Source organism: Pterocles gutturalis, unplaced genomic scaffold (assembly GCF_000699245.1).
Source record: "Pterocles gutturalis isolate BGI_N339 unplaced genomic scaffold, ASM69924v1 scaffold38487, whole genome shotgun sequence".
Classification (NCBI taxonomy): Eukaryota; Metazoa; Chordata; class Aves; order Pterocliformes; family Pteroclidae; genus Pterocles; species Pterocles gutturalis.
The window spans coordinates 26534-43202 of record NW_010114186.1 but is presented as its reverse complement, the minus strand read 5'-3'; the positions used below and the strand labels follow the sequence as shown (position 1 = coordinate 43202).

The window sequence follows — 16669 nt, the reverse complement described above, 5'->3', positions numbered from 1 at the left end:
TTATACTGATTTTTATTCTGTCCTATAAAATATACATATTCCCCCAAACGGGGTGTGGTAAATTCAAGTCTGAAATGGTAGGAAAGACCAAACTTAGATTGATTAGTTACAATTCTTCTGTGGGGAGCACTGGCATTTCCTAATTTTTCTTGAAGCCTTCCATAGCTTGAGGACAGAACAGGCCACATAGAAGGATTGATTTCAGAATTCTTGTGTTTCCTGTGCTTTTCACTTAGTACACAACAACCTCTTTGCACAGAAAACAGTTCAATGTACAGAAAGTATACAGAACAGCAACAGGTTATTCAATCCCCATGATGGACTTTCACAGTGATGTGTTGCAGGACCACCCCAATGTAACTGGGGCTGAAATCCTATCCATTGTTAATATTACTGTGTTGTTATACCTGAATTTGTTGGGGAATTCACCTAGCCTGCATTTCATCCCTGGATCAGTAGCTGCATTAGTCATGCATGTGGAATCACATGGAAAGGGATTTAAGAGAGTAAGTAGGACCTTTATTATGGTTTTGTAAAGTATAGGATCCACTTAGTCAAATACCTGAAGTATTTTTCTGTATTCATCTGTCTGTCAGGCAGTCTGAAATTATCAGCAAAACATAACCATTTTTACATATATCACAGTACCAAATTGTAGTTTGCAATGAGAAAGTCACTCAGTAAGGCCTGAGATTCTTGCTAAAACCTGAGTTACCTGCTTATGTACAGACTGCTAATCAACTGACAACATGATCTTAATCTCTCTTAAACAATGTGAAACTTAAATACTATTTCATAAACTTTCTCTAGTATCTTTCTAAGATTTCTCATTTTCTCTAATCTTCCTAAGATTCCATATCTTTCTCTAGGACAAATTTGAGTCTTTCTCAAATATATATTTGTAAACAATTGTGAAAATAATTTCAAGGTACACTCTACTCACTCCCTGTATTTTCTTAAACTACTCAGAAAAAAAAATACCTGACTGTGATGTCAAAATCTTCATTATATGTCTCAAAGAAATTAACTGTGGTAAGTCACACATGCTTCTTCCTTCAAAGCTTGAACTCACTTAAAATTAACTAAAGTTAGTCTTGCCTTGGCTCCAGCGGCACCTGCCACTCCAGTGAGATCATACATTTAGAATAGCAGACAGTGAAATATGGCTAGAGAACAGAAAATGCCATGCATGCTAACACAGGAAAAGCAAAAATATCCAGCTTGCAACATTGCTGTAACAAAGAGATGACAAAGGAGGTTACTAGTCAAGGGATGGAGCAACAAAATATTGGTCTCTGTGACAAAATTCACCCTTTTTTCTCAAAAACCTAATTAAGAAGAATTTTTCTTGATAGTTTTAAGGAAACAGAACTGATTGTTAAAATCAAAGAACAAGTCTCGGGGCTACAGCATATCTGTTCCATCACCTGTGTGCTGCCTAGGCTGGAAGAGTGGCTGCTGCCCCTCCTCGTCTCCACAGGAAGGTCTCACTCACTGGGTCTGAACTCTTGTGGATTCCGAGGCCTGACCTCACCGGCAGTTCCCTCTCCAGCAGCAGCTTCTCCAGAGCCTTTACTTTTTAGCTATTCAGTGTCCTCAGACTGCTTTCTGAACATATTGCTGTGAAGACTAACACTAACTTCCCTAAGTGAGGTTTGGGCAGATACCAGGGAACCAGGGAAAGGGAAAAGCATTGCTCACGTGTTATTATATCACTTTTTTTTTTTTTTTTTTTTTTTTTTTTTTTTTCTGTTAGCAGCAGCAGCATCACTGGGTGAGAAAGACAGCCTTTCCTTTATGCTGGTACCCCACCACACCACTCTGCTGAAGAAGCTCCAGCTTCTCATGCTTTCACAGGTGTGTACAGTAGCAGCATAACAACACTGGCCTCAATTATAGGGAGTACCATATATCCAGAGCTGACTCCCGCCACTGGAGACTATTGCATATTCAGGTCACTTGCTAGGGCTAATACATTAGATATTAATCACCAGTTTTTTTCCCTTCCTGAGGCACTCTGCTCTGCCTGCTCTGAACCATGAACAAAACAGAAATGAAAAGCCTTCCTAAGTTTGCAGGTGATGCCTTCCAGAGAGGAGCTGGGTGATGATAATCATTAACATGCAATTTTGAGACATGAAGTTTACATTTCTCACAGCAAATCCCAACTACGTCCTTCTTAAAAGAATACATCTATTAATAGCTATATGAAACATACTTGGTCCAGTGAACTTTTCCCTCCAGTGTCTGCATCTCTCCCAATATAGCAAGGAGAAGTGATGACTTGCCACAGCCAACTTGACCCACAATCATTGTCATCTGACCTATGACAATAATAATAACAAGCACATTTTCAAAAAAGAAGAAAAAAACAAAACAATTCTACTCAAGTCCCCAGGGCCCAACTAGATCAAATTCTAGAGCATTTGAACTAGTTGGTTAAATTTGTTAGCGTCCACTATATAAATGGGCAATATTGCATGTGTTCATCAGTGGAAATACACATTAATGGACAGTACAAGTACACACTAATGTCCAAAGGAATGAGACTATTGCTTTGACATATATTATCATACATTGTATGGGAGTGTGTTACTTTATGAAAGTAATTTAGGGTCAAATTATGTAAAGTGGGGAGTGATTATTCAGTCTGGGACTCCGTGAAAATTTAATAAGTGACTACAACTGAAAGAAGATCCATTACTCTTTTCTGCTCTTCTCCTTCCTCCCCTACCACTTTCCTACCTTCAGGCATACTCTGTAGTAGCAATGGTGCTTCTCAGATCTTCCCATAAACTACTTGAACTCCCTAACTAAGCTAGCTAGTGCCTTTGCCAGGTAAGCTCGCCAGCTGGGGAGTTAATGGTGTAATTCCTTCTAAAGAAGGTAAACTCTTAGACTGGCTCACCCAGCTTGTAAACCCATGGCCCTGGATTGTAAATTCCTTGGAGCAAAGACCATCTGCTGGTGTTGTGTGTTGCACCTCTTTGGGCCAGCACAAAGAGGTGCTCATCCATGTATAGGACACCTACACCTTTCATCTACAGTGAAATAAATTATACGGACTTTGGGATTACATATAGTACTTTGGCATTACTTAATAACTATGTGATATCAAATATGTGTCAACCTATGCAATAAGCTATTTTAAAACTAAGCACCTTATAGAATATAGAAATAAAATATGACTACTTAATAACACTAAATACTAACAGTGTTGGAAATTTTACAGTAATAATAATAATAATAAAAAGAAGAAGAAGGAGGAGAAGTTGCTACTTTTCACACTTGCTATGTAAGTCTTCCCAAACAAAGTTTTGTAAACCTGTGAAAATCCTAGACAAAAGACACTGAGGATGCAAGAAATTGCAGGCTGGAGCACCTCCCGTATGAGGTCAGGCTGAGGGAGTTGGGGTTGTTCAGCCTGGAGAAGAGAAGGCTCCAGGGGGACCTTACAGCAGCCTTCCAGTACTTAAAGGGAGATACAGGAGTGATGGGGAGGCACTCTTCATCAGGGAGTGTAGTGATAGGACAAGGGGTAAGAGTTTTAAACTGAAAAAGGGTAGATTGAGATTAGATATTAGGAAGAAATTTTTTACTGCAAGGGTGGTCAGACACTGGAACAGGTTGCCCAGAGAAGCTGTGGATGCCCCATCCCTGGAGGTGTTCAAGGCCAGGCTGGATGAGGATTTGAGCAACCTGGTCTAGTGGAGGGTGTCCCTGCCCATGACAGGGGTGTTGGAACTCGATGGTCTTTAAGGTCCCTTCCAACCCAAACCATTCTATGACTCTGTGATTCTATGAAATAACAAGAGATCAGCTAGACAAAGAGAAATTCATTGAAGAGAAATTAATTGAGGATTTCTTGACAGAAAAACTGCATGAAGCTCAAGGAATTCTCTGAGATGAAAATAGTTGTGAATTGGGAGACCATAATGTTGAAGAGTGGTAGCAGAATTATAATATGTGGCTGCTGTGTCCCTGTCCACCTACTGGTAGCCACTGATGGAAATAAAATACTGAATAATAATGATTTTTTTTGAAACCATCTTTTTCATATTTATTCTTACTCTTGACTTTGCTCCTGTTATTATAATAATTATATAAACTGTAGAGGTATATAAAAACCACGTAAGTTTTTGTTTATTTGTAGTACTTGAGGTTAATGATATAGCTATATGACCAATACAGTTTATGACTTTGAATACATTTTTAACCTTTATTTTTTCTTATAAAAATCTAAATGTGTGGTTTTGTGCTTGTCACAACATCAAGAAATGGAATTAGTAGCAATTTGATACTACATATTTATTATTTAAACTGTGCATTTTTCCTACCTGTTGGGATTCTGATGTTTATGTTGGACAATGTAGCTAAACCACTTCCCCATGAAAAGTATCCATTGGTCACCTACAAAACAATTACCACATGTCAGATATAGAAACATGAGGGAAAAAAAATGTCTAGATTGGATTTAAAATATGTTACTAAAATAGATCTGTGATTAATAGACATGGTGAGCTATGCTCATACAAAAAAAAAGAAAAAAAAAAAAGCAAGTTAATTTCGTAAAGATTGCCAAAGTCAGAAAAGATTGCGAATAAGAAAAGTTGTATATACAAATATATATACTGTGTGAAATGCAACAAACTGATGATCTTGAGTTGATCTCTCTTTACCAATGACTTTTATTCTGTCAAGTGTAAGATTAAAGACTAAGAACAACAATGAACACAAGACCTCACAGGTGACAATCTAAATAGCATATCAAGGAATGAATCATTCTGCATATTGTGATATATGGCCTCTTGTGGATGTATTCCCAAAGTACAAATTGAATATTCAAGGTTTATGCTGCACATAAGAAAAATGTTCCCCAGTGGACCCTAGCCTTTTTGTGTGCACTTCCTTTGGAGTTGACAGGACCATGAAACATTCTTTAACACACAGAGCACATACATAGTGAAAAGTTGGCCAACATGACTTAAAACAATGCCATAATAAATGACATGTCATAATAAAAAAATTACTTGAAAGTTTTGATCTTGGTTCTAAGAGTGAAAGAGAAGTGCATGAAGGGAAAGTGTAAAAAATCAATATTAATTTCTGCATGTCAGACTGTCTAGGTTTTTGTTCCTTTAGACTCATGATGCCTCTTTCTTTCCTGAGAAGACAGGGAATCACTATAAAAAGCTAGTCTGAAGTGAACTCACTTTATTTTTGGCTAAAGTGATAATTCATTTAAGGGATTTTTCTTGCAATGGACAATTTGCCATTGGAAGAACAGCAGCTACTGCGAGCTATCTGGCACTGTTGCAAGAGGACCTGCTCATTGTAAAGAATGAGACAACGTTTTCAAACCACCTTGATTGCAATATCATCTGTCTCCACAGGACGTGTTTGTTTCCTTGTTGGCTGTTCATAGCTTTCAAGCTGATACCTCAAGGGCTGCCTCCTGTTGATGGCCTTCGTGTGCTACACAGTGAAATGAAAAAAGGAGAAAAGTTAGAATTCTCAAGAGAGGACAGCATTTGGTTGCCTATAAAACAGACAATCCGTTCCCTTTCCTCCCACCATTCTGTGTCACAAGAAGAAGCCGGTGCTTTTCAATATGTATGATAACAAAGACACACTACTGTGGTAAATGTATTATAATGTTTTAAACACCTTTAGCTGAAGCATGGGAAATATCTTTCTGATTTTGGTTTCCCATGCATAAAAATCCCAAATTTCAGCTCTGTCATCCTCCTTAAACCACTAGGTAAGGCTGCCCTACCTGAGATAGCTCCAAACAAAGCTGTGTCAAAAGTGTAATGATACGCAGAGTTACCGGTTTGGTTCTTGGGAGCAGAATAGCTGCAGGAGCAAGAAGCATATCAAACCAGCTTCTGCGAAGTACCTCACTAGTGCATAATAGTGATTGTGGAGCTAGCTCTTTCTGAGCTACCTGTGGTATTTGTAAACACCACTGTATTGAGCTGAATCGGCATAATTTTAGCAATTCCTTAGAGCTCCCTTGCCCCACCTTCTAGACTTTGTTTCTTTCTGTAGGTCTAGGCAAAAGGTGGACAAGAGAAGCAAAAAAAATGCTGAAACAATTCCTTTTTTGTTTCCCTTATTACAGCTGTTAAGCCAGAAAAGCAATAAAAATGTTGTTTCAGGTTAGCAAACTAATTTAATTCAGCTCAAAATAAAACTTATTCTGTGCTAATCCTTTCTTTCTGTTGCCATCTTTAAGTTTCAGTCACATTTCAAATGATATAATCAGTTTGAAACAGTGGAAATATCTAGTCTTAGAAAGATGTAAAAATGAAAAAAAAATATTTTCCCAAATAATCTCCTTTGGGGTTTTTGGCCTTCAAATTTTACTAAAATTCATTATATGTACACTTAGCACTCCAGAAACAGCATTTTGGAATTAATTTGTATTTCACAAAGTTTGGTGTTGTTTTTCCCACCTCTAATTCTGAATTTCCCAAGCAGGAATCAATCTTACCTAAAGATGCACAACATATGATGGGTTGTACTGGCAATACACAGTACCAACCCCATAACCACAGGAAATTCACCTAGAGCATTTGTAAAAACTGAGAAGGCTGAATTTAAACCTTCGGTACGTATGTTGACGTGTTATGGGATTTTTATTACTGCTGGCACTTCAGCAATGCTTAAATGTGTTTGGGGATCCTTCATGTCGTAGAAACACAGAGATCCCTACATAGAAGAGGTAAAACTGGTAAATGTTGGAGTCAGGCTAGGAGCCAAAACTCCCAAGACCTATCAGCTAGTCCATTGGCCTTGTACAGGGTCATATGGCCTCTCTGCTCTGAAATTCAGTGTCATAAAACAGAACTTACAAGTCCTGTGTGCTTCTTACAGGATTCATAAGCTACAGAGTTGTCCCCACCTCTCCAGCTGTCATCTCCAATCTCATCACTCAGGAGAAACTCATTCAGCTTCTGTACACTTGAAAGAAAACAGGACAGTGAGTTAAATAAGCCCAAGTTTCCACGGGTACATTTCCATTTTTGTGCAGTCCGGCCAGCAGGATGTATCAGAAGTGTTCCAAAAGAAGTTAATGGAATACTTTTTGTTTCCTATTGGACTGTCTGCTACCCTGATGGCAAGTGAAAAAATATTTGTGTGGAAGATGGACAGATGAAAAAAATTTAACATCGTACTGGTAGCTGAGAGTAAAGAGGAGGGCTAGTCATGTTAGTGCCACTAGAGCTCTGGGGGAATGGTTTCCATCTCGGCAGGCTTATCTCTTCTGTGCCTTTCTCATGCCTACACGCAGCCAGGATGCATAAACAAGTCATTCATCCACCTACATCCTGTGAAAATGCCAATGCACTAAATGCATCCTGAACACAGCTTTTGCATACACTGCACGCAAACAGGACGAAATACTGCACAAATCAGCACAGCCATAGCCAGCCTTGGAGAAATACAGCAAGAGCTCTCTTTGCCTACTTTTAAAAACTGTCCCCTGGGAAACACAGCACAAATGTTGAATTCATTCTTCATCACATAACGATTTGATCCCTTTTTGCCCCACTTTGTTTCAGAATGCTGTAAGCACCTGGCTCTTTATCAGTCTGTGGAAGGGATGAACAAAAGCACCCACCCAGTCATGGTGAAGCTATGTTACTTTGCAAAAACTAAAACCAAGGTGCATTAAGCAAGATTCTGGAAAGCAGAAGGACATATTACTTCAGATCAGTGATTTGAACATTAATCTTCAAATGGGAAAGTAGTCCCATTTCAAGGCCTGTCTGAGCTTTTCGTATGAAATCATCAATATATGTTCAAGCCACAGATATACCATAGAGGTACTGCTCAGCAAGAAAGCACTGATACTGTCATTATTTACTTCTGACAGTATACCTATTCCTATCTCCTGTTTTGAAAGGAAAATTTATGTGCCTAACTCCCATATCTGAATTCCAGTCTTATGTAAGTGCATCAAGCAATAATTTATCTTCTTGTAGAAGAGATCTTGTTCTGATCATCTGCCTAAAAAGATAACAACTTTTCATTTGAATGAGGACAGGTACCCTCAAAAGCTTTCATGGTACTAAAACTACTCTTTACAATAAAATGCAGATTCTGACCAAAGTATAAGCACTTAATCATAACGTAAACCAGTGCATACTCATATGCATGTATTTGATTGATGACAGAGCCATGTGTGGCCAAGCACGCGTTCTGCATTCTTCCATCTTCACTTGGGGGACATGATGTTCATGGGAGAAAGATGTTAGGAAATAAGTTTGCCAAAGGGTAAAGTTTGTTTTGGCAAATATCGTCTTTAAATAATGTCCTGAGGGGTGGCCAGCAGTGTAAGGAAAATGTACACACCATTTTGATATTAGGGCTATGCTAAACATCGTGCAGAGATGCAGAGCCTAGGATGATTTATAAAGGAGACTTGAGATTTTCCACTAGTCAGAAACCATTTTCTACCTAGAGAAAATCTCTCATGTGGCCCTGCTGCTGCTTTGATAAAAATAAATCCTTTATTATTTTTTTTTTTTAAGTGAGCATGACACTGGCAAATGACAGCTGTGGAGCCTGAAGGCCCCTTGACTGCTATTTGTTATTGTCGTTACCCATCAAAAAGAGACAGTGGCAGCAGCAATGCAATACCTTGCCAATGTGCCTCAGTCTTGGCAAGAAGGAACTATGTTTCTGGGTGGGAAGGTTAGTTCAGTCTTCACATCCTACTAGTACTTGGCATCTGACATGTTACTGCCAGTCAGGTGTCAGTTTGTGCCCCTTGGGACATCTTGGCAGTGTGTATGTCTACATAACTGCCCCATGACCATGACTCTTTCCATACAGAGCATTGACGCAACCATCAAAAGCCTGAAATTCAACTTACTACCAACAAGCTCCCTTGAGATTAAGAGCTCTATAGCCCAGCACAAAAAAAGTTGTTTTGTCAGGCTATTTGCAGAAATAAATGCCTGGAACATACAAGTTTCTGATAAAGAAACACATTTTATGAGTTCCTTTTCTTCTTTTTTTTTTTTACATCTTTTTCACTGTGTGCCAACTTCCTCACTGTCCTGCCATTGGATCCTAACCCTCACAGACTAAACTCCCAAATGTCTGCCTTGCCATGCTTCGTCTTCTGCCTCTAGTGACATTCAGGGGAACAGCATCTCCTCTATAAGAGAAGTCCGGTGGGACTCAGTTTTCCTTGAGTAACTAGTCCTTCAGTGTCCAATGTTCCTCTATCCACTCTTTTTCCTAAGATAGCCCATGTTAGTGCTAGACAATGAGAGACAGGACAATGCCAAATTCTCACTTAAAGAAGAATGCACCCTCTGTGGAGGAGGAGTTATGGAAACTGCTCTTCCTTGCATCAGCAGGGCCAGTCTTGCTAGACAGCTTCAGGCCAGTTTCTCATCTTCCTCTGTGTTGACAAGATCCCAGAAAAGTACTAGGTAAGAGTGACAGCGAGTGGCCACACTGTATGAAGAGAAGCATATCCCAAGGAAGGACAGTCCAGCTCTGAATCTGGACTGTCAGACTTGGTGAAATTGTAAAAAGAATGGAATATTTCTTTGTCTCTGTATCGTACAGCAAAAATAAATGGTCATTTTGATTTCTCTCACATTTGTGAACATCTGAGTCCCACCTCTTAATCCTCTTCCATGTGAGCAGAAACAACCTTTTTCTCCAGCACCTTCCCCGTTGTATTACTGAACATAGGTGTTCAAGAGTTGGAGAAACTAGAAGGAACACTTACCTTATGATAGCCTTGACTGCAAAACGAACAACAGTGGAGAGCAGGAACAGTGGTGTGACCAGGATGTGAAACAAGGACAGTGATGCAAAGGCCTGGGCGGGCTGCAGTGGCTTGTCATTGGTATACGCATAAGTCACAAAGGTCTGTCACATCAGGAAAAGAGCATGTCAGGATAAGGACCCTTGAAAAAGACGGACAGACAGCAAGCAAAGTATTTTGCTCAACTAAGGCCAGTAACTATACACCTCACTTTAATGGGAATCCCCATAAACTGAAAAGAAAGGTGTCTTCTATTAAAGTGAAAAAGATTTTTTAAACTTGCCTATGATTTCAAGAGACTTAGACAATTAAGAAAAAAAAATTCTCTGTAAAATCAAAGCATTTAGTTTTGTAAAGTTTTGTAATTGACTTCAGGGTTTAGAGGAAACACACAACTCAGAAAAATTAGTAAGAATCTAATAAATCTTATGGTTTTTTTCACAGATGCAGAACTATGGTCATATTTCATCCAATTCTGGTACACACTGTCAGCATACTCTGAGTAATACCCTCAGAAGTTGGTCTGCGAAGACTCCTTATGACTGGCATGCCATAGTTTCCCTAGTGCGTTAGGCTGAAATTTAAACCTGGCCAGAGGACAAGCAGAAATTATTTCTCCTTAAACTACAGAGTACCCTTTCTTGAAAACTGCAATGGTGGCATATAATGCATTTTGAAACAGGAATGATTTTTGCTGCTAGACAATAGAAAAGCAAAGCCACCCAAAACCCCTTCAAAATCAGAGCTGCTCAAAATGAGTCTTCTTTCAAGTTGCAATTATGTTTTTCTTTCTTTCTTTCTTATGGGAAAAAATTATATTTCTTTTTGTTTTTACCAAACCAAACAGCTGGTGAAATACCAGCTCTGGGGATGGGCACTTCCATGTCATGCTATAGTACAGTTAGCAGGGGCACATTAACTCATCTGCCGGTTTTATGAGAAATGTGTCCTACAATAACAACAGTGTCCTTTCTTTCTTCCTTTCCCTCTCTTTTTCTCTCACTTTTATATGGCAAAAGTGAAAATAACATAACTTACTGCAAGAACAGCTGCTATTGGTATGGCCGCATTCATAAAAACTGTGAAAGAGAAATAAAACAGGCATCAGATTATATGAAATAAGAAAAAACACGTTTACAATTAGTTGTATGGCACTAGAAGAATCCAGTTATTTCTAATTCAAGTAATTAAAACTCCCAAAGGAAAATTCCTCTGCAGGAAGAAATTTCCTTCCATGGCAGAGAGAGATCTTAAAAACACAAACAGGCCAAGGAATTATCTCATTTGTACACTTTCATGAAATGGGATAAAAAGTTTTATGTGCACAATTTTTATGCAACACAACTAAAACATTACCCTCTCAGCAATTCTACATTACAGAAAATACTGTTTCTTTCAGATACGTATTTATCTTTGCTGTAACTGGAGCTGCTAATATTTATGGAGCCTCCTTACTATAAAACAACTCATAACTGTAATGTCATAATGAAGGTGACAGAAAACTCACTACAAAAAAAAAAAAAGAGATGAACAAGGCATGCTCTATATTTTTGAGTTCCTGTGCTATATATTAGTCATGCCTTTTTATTTTAACCACATTTCACACATGAAAAAAAATGAAGTGTTATAGGCACAGCTGTATCTTGCTTTAGCTGAAGGCAGGAGGAATGTTGACATGAACCGGATCCATTTCCGAGAGCTAAAACCATAGTTACTTACTGGAAAGAGATGTATGAAGTGCAAAAGTTTTGAGACTGGTGAGTTCTTTCATTCGCGTTTTTTCCACACTAGTACAAAATATGTGCTCCCAGGCATACAGCTTTAATAACTTAATGCCTTTTAGTATCTCATTGGTTTTCTTTAATCTCTCAGTAGAATAGTCCTTCATTTCAAAAGAAAACAAGGATAAGAAATTGATAATGGTTTTAATGGGAATGCTCTTTTCCCTTCATTTCTGTTGTAATATTCATTAAAGATTTATAAGTTTGTTTGTTTGTGATTTTGTACAGGCTGAGTAAAACAATATAAAGCGCCATGTTCTTTGGAGATATTAAAGTGCTTACAGTCATGAGGGGAAATTAAATTACCCTGTTCTGAGAACAGAAATAAACTAAAACATCTGAAACCTTTTGATAGAGGGTGAAACTCAAGGAGGTGTATTAGTAGGTTAATGGTGTCCATAACCATAGACAGAAGACTGTGGTGAGTAACTGCTGATACAAGATTCATTCTGGGATTCATACAGAACGGTCGTGAAAATAAGTGAGATGTTTATTGATATATTTAGCTAATTGTCCCTCACCAAAAAACAGTAATCACAAGTTTTGGTAAAATAATTCAAAAGATGTTATGAGTCAGAGGAATTCAGAAAAAAGCAAAAAGAAAAACCCAGCCTATTTCTGAAAATATGCAAATATAAATCCACTGTTGGTATAAATTGGCACAACTCAACAGGACTGAAGTGTGCTGAAGATTAGATCCATGTATGTATAATTTGCTTACTGAATATTAAGATAACAAGGATCTTTAAATATTTGACAAGTCAAACATCAAAGACTGATTTTAAAAGTTCAAGGATCATGAGAACAAAGTTAAAAATTAGACAAAGCATCAGAAAACATTTCTAACTGCTGAACTAAATTAGACAGTAACATAAACTTACAGCACTGAAGAACGGACAATAGATATGTCTATAGAAAAGTCAGCAATGTCAGCTGACTTTTAGGGAATACCAAAGCTTGGAGTGAGAGCAAAAAGTCTCTAGCCATTTCAGAGGGGGGTTGTACACAGTCTTAAATACTGTCCTCCTATAATTTATCAGTTGTCTGTACTGTTTGCTAACATCCCATCAAATGCAACATCTGAATGTAGGAATAACACCCTTTCTTTAATTCAGATGAAACTGTGCTAGTTGGGTGAAAAATACTCTCCACAGTGAAGGCAGCTCAAGGCCCACATACTTTTTCAGATTCTTGTCTGGCAAACATTAGGAAGAAAGAGATACTGAGTCACAGAAAAACAGAAAGGGAGCGATGATGGAATTAAGGGGTGGCTTGCCCAAACCTCTGCAATGAATGTTCACCAACAAGAGCCTTTGGTTCCCCATTCTCATTTCTGGATCGCAAACGTCACCGAAATAATTTACTTACGAGAGTGCTCTTCTGAGCCTCAGCCAGCTTCGTAGCTATGAAGTACTGTATTGGAGCTAACAGCACAATGACCGCAGCACCGACCAAGGCACTCACTCCGAGTAAATTATAGAGTAGGATCACACCCATTATTATCTATGAAGAAAAAAGCAACATAGAAAAAAAAGATTTAAATATGCCAGAATGATAGCAAGAAAAAAATATTTGTTCTTCTAATAAACAGTTAAATAAGGTCCCTAGGAATCAACGAAGCCTATGCTTCAGAAGGTCATGTTTGGAAAGTGTGGGTAATGAACCCAGAAGCCTTTATTTTTGACCTTAACTGCATAGTTTGTGTGACTGACTGGTAGTCCTAATTCTAGATGAAGTGTCTACAGAACTAAAGGAGCACTAAAATGATGGTGCTTGCCCCAGGGCATTTTACAGAATCACTGGCCTCAAGTCTTATTTACACTAGAGCTCCTTACATCACTCTGGAAGTATTCAAAGGTCTCAGGGCTGCCATGAATCACAGTTGCATTCTGTCATAGTGGTCCTCTTGCAACTGCAGGCAGAGGCACATCTAAGACAGGCACTGAAACACGATGCAGATGTGCTGGGAGTGCCACAAACCTAAGCTTGTGCATCAATACCACCATGCAGCTCTGTAGGAAAATACCAAGATGCTACCTTAGCCCTACAAAGAGTTCGGGAACACTTCCCACAAAGATTTACCTGGGAATGGCTCTGATGCAACTACTGTGATTCTTGTTCCCATGTTAATACAATCTCTACTACATAAGTATTTTTATAAAAAGCTCCACTTTATGGTACAGAGATAACCTCAGTAACAGCACACACAGAACTAGTTCCCTATTTTGTATTTTTGCTATCTCTTCAATTAGTCAGTTCTGTCTTTAAATCTGCCTTCTTATTATACAGTATCAGAAATAAGAATCAGTGGAGTTCAACATTTTGAAAGCTTTCTTCAGCTTTTCAGGCTTCTGTAATGTAAATTAGCATACCTACATGCCATTTTCTTAGCAGAATAATACAAGGTTATAGGTAGTAATTTATACTTGGGGTAAACTAAAGCCCTTGCTGGGGGCCTGATCCTGCAGTGAGTTTTTGTTCTTGATAACAGGCCATATTTGGTTCATACAGAATAGATTTTCTAAGATCCACCACAATCTTCAGCAGGCTATGGCTGTATTGGCTCACACTGGAAGAACATAAATTCACTATTTGCTACAAGCTGTTCTGTTGTAGGAGGGGGCAGCCTCGGCAATTGCTGTTTCTTGGACATCACTTGAAGCTCAAGTCCTTTGCATAAGGCAAGACAGGACAGTCCCACCACCTTTTCCAGAGTGGTATAGTTATAATTTAGTCCACAGTTACCAAGAGTTAGTTTCTTCCCTCTTTTTTCCGAAAAGCAGACAATTGAGCTGATCAGTCAGAAAGATAGATTACTACACCACCAGTGTCATTAATATAATCTGAATAATACTTTGAGAAGGAAATAGTAAGTATTTCCTTTCAATTTTATCATTGAAGCAGAGGTGTAAGGTAATCACTATGACTGATTGAGCTTAGGAGCAGAAGGAGCCCTCTGTAGCCCAGGACACTGATGCTCACTCACCAAGTTCTTCAGAAAGTGCAAATTCATGGGTGATGCTATGCACATTCCTGGACAAAGCTAAGGTCAAGCTACCCTGTGTTCCCTGTCTCCCGATTGCTTGAAGGTGAAGTATAGGAACCAGCAAAATCAACATAATCTTCCTCAAACCAGCCTTTTACAGTAGTGGTGAGGAAGGCCATTAAATTTCTACAGTGGCTGAGACAGAGATTTTATTAGAGAGACAAATGAGTGGTGAATGTAGGCGATATATAATTTATTAATTAGACATGGGAACCAGACCACCTGTTCATTTAATAACATTCAAAGTATTAACAGCAACACTTCCAGATAAACCTGGATATGAAACAGTGACTTAAAATGAAACCTTCTGTATTATTTCTAACTCTAGTTACCATGCAAACTTTTTTGCCTTTTTCTCCATAAATTATTTCATGACTTTCTAAACACTACTCAATCCTAAAATAAACACACGAAACCAATATTAGTTTCAATTAGTAGCAGTAATATTGCTATTACAATCAATTATTGATATAGTTCCAGGAACTTCAGCAAAACAGATCTACTGTAGGAGTGTCTTCTATCCCTTTTTAAACTTGTTTAATGGTGGCAGGATCACCCGTAGGTAAGGACCATGCCAATCCCACCTTAAGCTAAAATTTTGGAGGTGCTACAGGAGTCCAAGCTTCATGGAAAATCAGTGTGGCTTAGGTCATTAAGTCACTTAGCACTTTTGAAGATTTCTTTCAGGCTAATAATTTTTACCTTTCCTTCCTACCGATTTGCCTACAGTGTCGGTAGTGGAAGAAGCATGAGAAGGGTCATCATTCTTAAAGTCATAGACCATATCCATGACATGGAAATCCTGCTCAAAAAATATTCTCTCTCTTTACTGGCCCTCAGAGAGACAGCCTCCCAGGCCTTGGAGGAGATCCTGCACCACGTTTCTGCTTGTTAATCCCCCTGGAAAATGAGTGTGAAGTCCAGCTCCCCCTCTGGATTTTGTAGTAGTCTCACAGACACATAGTCTTTTCAAACAGGTTGGAGGATCTCTGAAATCAGGCCCTTACTTTGATGCTCTACCTGAACAGGCATTGCCCACAGATTGGGGCACAGGAACAAGAACCACATTAATTGATTTGTTTCTATGGCAACCAAGTTGTTGATTTGTCCCAGCGTCATCTCTCCCATGGACAAGTTGGATGTGGAAAGCCTCAGGATCTTATTATATATCATTGCCTGTGGGAAAGGAATAAAATGGAAGATATGAAAATGTTGTAATTATAAAATGACAGTAGCAGCAGGACATTTCAAATGGCAGTATCAGACTTTACCTAAGACAGCACTACTCCCAGTCTCTCACCTGAGACAGAGAGAGAGATGGAGGCAGAGGGAGAGAAAGCACAAGAGAGAGAACTGACTTTAAAAAAAATCCAATTCCTCTTAAAAGGTTTGTTGCTTAATGCAGACCTAAAATGGAACAAAATGGCAAGAAAACATCAACATTTAGGAGACTGGGCAAAGATCATTTTTACCAAACATTTGGTGAGCCTGCTTTTCTGTGGCACTGTCTGTCAAAGAGATCCTTGTTTCTGATAAGGTAGTTAAACTCATGCTATGAAGCTTTGATCAGGGTGGGTATGTATTCCTTTGGGTTTCTCTCCTTCACCTGGCCATCTGTTTCCATAAAATTTGTAGGAGCTTAACAGGGTTTAAATTTAAACAGGGCTTATATCTACCACAATTTCAAAGACAAATACTGTGAGCTCCATTCGCAGTTATGACCAAGTATCAAGGAAGTTTCTAGAATAATTTGTGCTCTTTGCACTGTTTTGTCCATAAGCAAGGCAGATCCTGTAGAAGTAATCAGAAATGCCTATAGATCATGGTGAATTACATCAGCTGAAGTTGCAAAAGAGTCGCAAAAACACAAGGAAATAATCAGGTACACTTTCTTCACCGGGTCCGTATCATCCACCCTGGGAGAAGGCAGAAAATGTCTGAAACAACTACATCAGACACAGTGCACACAAAAAAACCAGAAGCTTCCACGCTGAGAAGATATTCCTACGGTTAGTTGCACCTGGCAAAACATCAGTTCCAGCTTCT

The 16669-nt window shown here is 38.7% G+C and overlaps 1 protein-coding gene across 1 annotated transcript in view; it reads right to left on the bottom strand.

Annotated features, from left to right (window-relative positions):
* Positions 1-16669, bottom strand: part of ABCC9 (ATP-binding cassette, sub-family C (CFTR/MRP), member 9) — a 73933-nt gene that overhangs the window by 32871 nt on the left and 24393 nt on the right. Inside the window, exons 10-18 of the mRNA XM_010074763.1 lie at positions 15644-15799; positions 12946-13080; positions 11516-11678; positions 10835-10875; positions 9758-9900; positions 6858-6966; positions 5365-5475; positions 4338-4410; positions 2219-2324 (exon numbers count right to left, since the gene is read on the bottom strand). Coding sequence (XP_010073065.1) covers positions 2219-2324; positions 4338-4410; positions 5365-5475; positions 6858-6966; positions 9758-9900; positions 10835-10875; positions 11516-11678; positions 12946-13080; positions 15644-15799 — 1037 coding nt within the window. The remainder of the gene's footprint in view (positions 1-2218; positions 2325-4337; positions 4411-5364; positions 5476-6857; positions 6967-9757; positions 9901-10834; positions 10876-11515; positions 11679-12945; positions 13081-15643; positions 15800-16669) is intronic.